This window comes from Anarrhichthys ocellatus, unplaced genomic scaffold (genome assembly GCF_004355925.1).
Source record: "Anarrhichthys ocellatus isolate YVR2014 unplaced genomic scaffold, GSC_Weel_1.0 scaffold4, whole genome shotgun sequence".
NCBI classification, from domain to species: Eukaryota; Metazoa; Chordata; class Actinopteri; order Perciformes; family Anarhichadidae; genus Anarrhichthys; species Anarrhichthys ocellatus.
The window spans coordinates 13,050,872-13,057,244 of record NW_022280034.1 but is presented as its reverse complement, the minus strand read 5'-3'; the positions used below and the strand labels follow the sequence as shown (position 1 = coordinate 13,057,244).

Below are 6,373 nucleotides of genomic sequence, written 5' to 3'. Positions count from 1 at the left end.
CACACACACACACACACACACACACACACACACACACACACACACACCTATATACATAGGTACTGCTGTTGGCACTGGCATTCTATTGTGAGTGCTCATGACCGTGAAACACAAAGAAAGCCACTGAGGTCAACATGTGTTTCTGAACATGGTGCGTATTATGCGTATGAATGTGCAAGTCCGAGCGTGTATTTGTGTGTGAAACGATACACAAAAGCAAGTCTCAAGTGCCGTGGGGAAAGTGACAAAGGACAGAGTGCAGTGCGTGGTGTCTATCAACACCAAGATGAAATGTGAACGTCCCCGTGTGTCTGCGGGAGAGAGAGAGAGAGAGAGTGACGGTACAAATAAGCAGACTTAAGTGCAGGGAATAAAGCTAGAAAGCCAGAGTGCGTATGCGCGTCTGTCATTAGTGAGACCGTATGTGACAGTCTGTGTGCATCAACATTTACTGCAGCAGAGTCAGAGCAGAAGAACACAATCCTCTCCCACCCCTACGCACTTAATAATCCTCGCTCTGTGCCATCTGATCTGCTGAGTTGGTCGTACGTACACATGCCTTTGGTCGGAATAATCAACGTGACACAAACAGGGGAGCAAAGATTCAAACTGAGATAATTAATTTACAAGAATAAGTAGTTTGCCTCTCATGACCCCCCCCCCCGGGGAAGAGTTGAGAGTGCAGGAAAACATTTTGGAGGAGACTAGCACTCTTCTGATAGCTGAGTAAGAAAAAAAAAAAAAAAGGTGAAATTTGTGTTAGGAAGAGTGATTTGTTACTGGGTCATGCTACTGCTGCAGTCGTCTTTGATAAATAGGTCATCGCTTTTCGCTTCAAGCTTTCTTTCTTCAATGAGTCATAATTGTTGGAGACTTTTAGGCCAAATATTTGCCTCCTTTTTTGGCTCATATAAATATATATAAAAAAATAGAAGCTCTGATTTCTGTGTTGACGCAAATTTAGCATTTAACCAGATATAAATGAATAATCAACACAAGCCACAGGATAGAAAAGTTATTCTTTATTTCACTCTTTACAGCGAGCCCACGTAACTTTGTTTCACCGTTACCACTGTAACAACTACAGGATAATAGTAAATGCTAACGCTACCGTTCTATAAAGTATACGGAAGAGTTACGAAGTAGGTTAACTGACTCAGCATGGTCATTGTTACACAACAATCTAAAGTTTGCTAACATTAGCTTTAGCTAACACTAGCCACCACAAGCTATTGGTCACAACAGACCAAGTTAAGGCTGTAGCAGCAAAACCCAAATGGATTGTGTTGAATTTAGCAACGGTGTGTTTTATTGCTTCTGAATGAAACTTTTCAGTTGTACGAGGAAGACTTTGTCATTTCTTTTAATCAGAAGTTACATAGCTTTAAAGAGAAGGACAGCCACAGAGCGAATGGCAGCAGGCCTTTTAACACTTGCCTCCAACCATTTGAAATGTGTTTAATTACCGTTGTGTGTGAAGAGCATTACTTTTTCCAAAGGCCTCTGCCTGTCATCTTGTCTACTATGGAAAAACCAATACTGTTCATCTGTTTTCTGCCCAGGCAATCTATTTAGTGTTCCACTTTGTCCCGTGGCTCAATTAGGGAACGTTTTGCATTTGCAGAGTCATCAAACACCGTGCGCCACCTTAAATTCACAGTCTCGGTATCTAAGACAAAGGAAGCAAAAAGATTCCTGCAGCTCTTGTACCGGTGGGAGGTGGTTCATGATGTGATGACCTTCAAATGTCAACCTGGGGGCTTTGACCAAAAACAATTCAAGGCGTAGACAGGCGGAGACGGTCTTCAGACAAAGTTAGTATTTTGAAGTGCATTCGTTCTAAAGCAGCCCACATTCTGTTTTTATGGATCGCAAACAGCCAGTGGACATTTTCCCGCTCTCGGAAGAAGAGGGTTTAATGTGCATGGATGTGGGACTCATTAGCATCAATAGGTATCATCACTGATTTCTCTGCCAGGTCCCCTGCCTTTCGCTACACTGTCACTTCACATTAAGAAGTGGACTCACTCGTGTCCCGTGCCAACATTTGCTTCGTCGTTTTCTGCCGCATGTTGGCTTCATTGCAAGACTCCACCGTGCACTTGAAAAACACGCAGTAGTTTTAGGACGTCTGGCCCCGCAGAGGCTGCTGGATGATCATGTCAATCCTCAAGCAGTCGGTGGTTCTCAGCGGTGGGAGATTTAAATATTCCCAGTACACTGTTGACAACTAAATATCCCTTAAACCCTTTTTGAGGGCAGCAACAGGAGGAACAGCTGGAGCGAGCTCAGGAAGAAAAGGGGGATGAAGAAAACATGGTAGGGTCACTGAAAAGCCAACATGTAGTAATTATTTGGAAAGAGACAGAGAAAACAAGAGAAAGTGGGCTATAACGCAATAATAACTTACAGTGATGTGATTTATATATTTTTAGTAATGAGATGTGTAAAGAGTTACAATTTTGAAAATCAGTAGTTAGTTTAAAGGAGGGTTGATATCAGTCTGTGATATATTTTAGCTTGGCGCAGGGGTTAGAGGTGTGGGGAGGCAGCAAGCCTCTAACAAAAGAGGAGAAATACACCCTCTGGTAACTCCAAAGTTGATGTAAATATATGTTGGCCAGGATATACTCAAAAAGGACTAGTTTTTAGAGGGGGCGAATAGTGTTTTCCTCCTCTTAAATTTATAGCCCCCACCCTCAGGGTAAGGATAAGGGTTGGTTTAGGTTTAGGTAGGAAACGCAAATTGATGGAGAAACGGTATTTGAGACCTTAGCAAAATAACAGTTCATTTTTCAAAGAGTAATGTGTAACGAGTCAAGCAACGCTCTCAACTTCCCAGGAATCCAAATGGTACCTGTATGAATCCTACCATACCAAATTTACGGACATAATTTACAAATTTTCTGTGGACAGCCGCTGTACATGCTATGGATTTTATCTTGACTATAGCAGCAGTGGTAGACAGTCATGCCGACATGACACAAGATTCTGTAGATATTGTTTTCAAGCAAGCATAACGAGCAGCTAATTTCATCACAGCCAGTAGAGATCATGTTAGCTACTGAGCTCATCCATGTCCATTAATATTCATGATTTGATAACTGCAGGGCTGGGAAAGTCTGTGGTATCTGAGGATTACAGACCAGTCACCTAACTCCCTTTTTCTATTCACTCCATCCCAACTTGATATAACTTGTGCCTGTGCTTCTTACTCTCCAAACTCTCTGCTCACAGTTACTCAGGAGATGCAACAATGAAGCTGCTGCTGGTGTGGCACATTTCGCCTTTTTTAAAATGTTTTTTTTTTTTTTTTGAAATGTTGGTTCCAGCTCATGAATCTGCTTGCCCTTTTGAATATGATCAATGACACGCTCACTTTAAAGCATCCACCACATGTTGTGTGTAATATCATGTCATTAGCAAGGTGTGAAATTCTGCATAGCAAGAGATGAGAGATGCACCCAGCGGGGGGGCTGTCATATCAAACACACCACTCTCCTTCCCTCCGACACTCACACCCATGCGCACTGACATGTTCACCCCGCATACTAATCCATACACATGGGCGTGCACATGCACAGTGAGTTGCTCTTTTGCATGACCAAATTAAACAACAGTCCAAACATTATAAATTATTACGACTCTTGCTCTGAACATACTCAAGAGTGGCGAGTACCTGCATGCAGGTTGTTCTATCTGCATGTATAGACAATGTATGGGAAATGGCACATGCTGCCTGTAGGGGTGCAGCCTGCTTATGTTAACATACTTTTTTTTTTTTTTTGCTCTGTTTGTCTTGTAAAGTGTCTTTGGGTATTTTGAAAAGCGCTATAGAAAATTGATATATTATTATTATTATACTAATTAATCAGTGTAAGTGTGTTGCACGTGCAGCAAGTATGTGTTCTACTTCCAGATGAAGATGCTCTATTGTTCAGTCCTCTCCCCTCAGCCCTCCCTAAATAAGTCTCACCAGCCAGTTCCAACAACGTGTAACAGACATAACATTTACAATGCTCTTTGTCCTGCGTTGGATCTGAGTGAAGTCGTGTGTGTTTGATGTTGAATAGGTGTCCACACAACAGCCAGCAGGACTAAAAAAAAAAAAAACTAACCTAAAATGAAAGGGAGGTCTTGCACAGTTGTCCACAGCTGCTGCAAAATTTATTTTGCAGAAGAGAAACTGATTTACTTCAATGGTGTAGGATTTTAAGTATATCTGCACAATAGATGAGTTTCTGGGAGCTCTGGGTGTTTTTCCAGATTTTAATCTCATCTCTTAGAGTCAGGAAATGTAGTCTGGGGCTGTGTCTGCAATCGCATACTAACATACTATTCATACTTCTAAGTATGCAATTTTACAGCATGTGCGTTCACACTGCATAGTATGTGGATTGGGTGTACGCGAGAAATGCGCGCATGTATACTAGATCAGCAAGAATTTCTGAGTATGAGGCGTGACTTTACGGGACACACTCAACTGCCCCCAAAATGCATTGCAGCTTTCTCCAACATTGTTCACAATACAGTGTTCAGGCTATTAAAAAAAAATGCACAAAGCAAGTTTAAGTTTGTGTGTGTGTGTGTGTGTGTGAGAGAGAGAGAGGTATAGCAAAATGGAAAAAGGGAGGCCTGTCGGGGGGGGGGGGGTTCTTCCAGACTGGAAGAACGCTTGTTTTCCAAAGAAAAGTTATTATTTTAGTCTGAGTAATGTGTGTGTGTGTGTGTGTGTGTGTGTGTGTGTGTGTGCATGTGTGTGTGATTATGTAAGAAAAGTAAGATAGGGATTGTTTGTGTTGCTTTATGTGTTGTAAGGACATGTGGCATATATTTGCTTGTCTCAATTCTGTTGGGGAACAGCAGTAGCCACTCTCAAAACAATCAGGTTGTTGTTTTTACACTTTAAGGTTTTGTAGTTCATGAAGTGTAATCACCAGTATTCTGGATACAATTGCATTTACATTGAGATCCTGAATTGAGATTTAAAACTTTCTGCTGAAGATGATTTGACTTTTTGTCATCATCAGTCATAGAAATAATATGTCTTAAACAGGGACAATAAAATAACATAAAAAACAGTCTCATATTCATACAGTTTGAATTCACTCTTGGGACCCCTAACATCTGTTGGATATGTATGCGAGCATTTTTTTGATTATGAATGGTTGTCTGTACAATATGTTTTACTCCTGAATATCCCAGCTCACATCAGGCTGGAATTGATAAACCGCACGGTGAGCGGGTTTGGATAATGGATGGATGGAATTCTCTTCTGTCTCATGCAGGTTTCCTATACTTAAGATACACTGATAGTATATTGTATGCTACCCTGAAGCTAACTGTGTGTGTGTGTGTGTGTGTGTGTGTGTGTGTGTGTGTGTGTGTGTGTGTGTGTGCACGCTCTCTCTCAGTACTCACCACTCCTACTGCGCATCATCCTGGCTGAAATGCCGTTGGCTCTCTCTCCGTTGGGCGAACTGTCCGCGGCGTTTTCCACCGAGTTCACCTCACCTCCCTGCAGCTTCAGCAGGTCTGTCAGTGTCCTAGAGACCAACACACACACACACACTGAACGTAAATGAGTGCCGTCTGAGCACTGATTACTTGCTTAAAAATTAGGAAGATGGTGGAGGGGGGGCACAAAAAAAAACATTGATTCATGTCATCCTTCTACTTGAAAATAAAACAAATATTATGTTGTTGAGTCGTTGCACAGCTTGATCCGTCTGTCAGTAACAAACATCATCTGGTATCCAGATGTGTATTTGGTCCCCTGACAGAAACACAAACACACACACACACACACACACACACACACACACACACACCTGCACCTGCTAACACAATATCAAGCACTACATTTACAGTACATCCTCTCATCCCAGGTGAAAGGTTTTGAACTGTACAGGTGTCTGAATGTGTGTGCATCTGTTTTTCATGAAGGGAATCGGGTGAAGCGGCTGCCTTTATTTTAAAAACCCTCTCTGTCATGTGACCTTAAATCAAGGTATTTTTTTCCTGTCACATTACATAGTCAACATCTTGAACTACTGGGTGTAGTTTTGTCAGTTTATGCTTTTTTCATTTCCACACATTTTCATTGAAAGTGGCTCATCTTCAAGCTGTGTGTGTAAGTGTGTGTGTGTGTGTGTGTGTGTTTATTTCTGTGTGTCCTCTATATACGATAAATTCCAGTCAGCTGTGTTTGACTGGCGGCCGTTTAGCTGAGCGACATATGGCCAAGATTTCCTGCAATATGGTCATGTTTGGACTCGGGGCTTGTTGTGGTTAGATGCAAGAAATGCAAAAGAGTGACAGCCTCTCACACACACACACACACACACACACACACACACACACACACACACAC

General features: G+C 41.9%; 1 protein-coding gene across 1 annotated transcript in view; it reads right to left on the bottom strand.

Annotated features, from left to right (window-relative positions):
- The window catches only part of shisa8b (shisa family member 8b), a 32,965-nt gene that overhangs the window by 14,147 nt on the left and 12,445 nt on the right, over positions 1–6,373 (bottom strand). Inside the window, exon 3 of the mRNA XM_031843994.1 lies at positions 5,422–5,546. Within this exon, the coding sequence (XP_031699854.1) occupies positions 5,422–5,546 (125 nt within the window). The remainder of the gene's footprint in view (positions 1–5,421; positions 5,547–6,373) is intronic.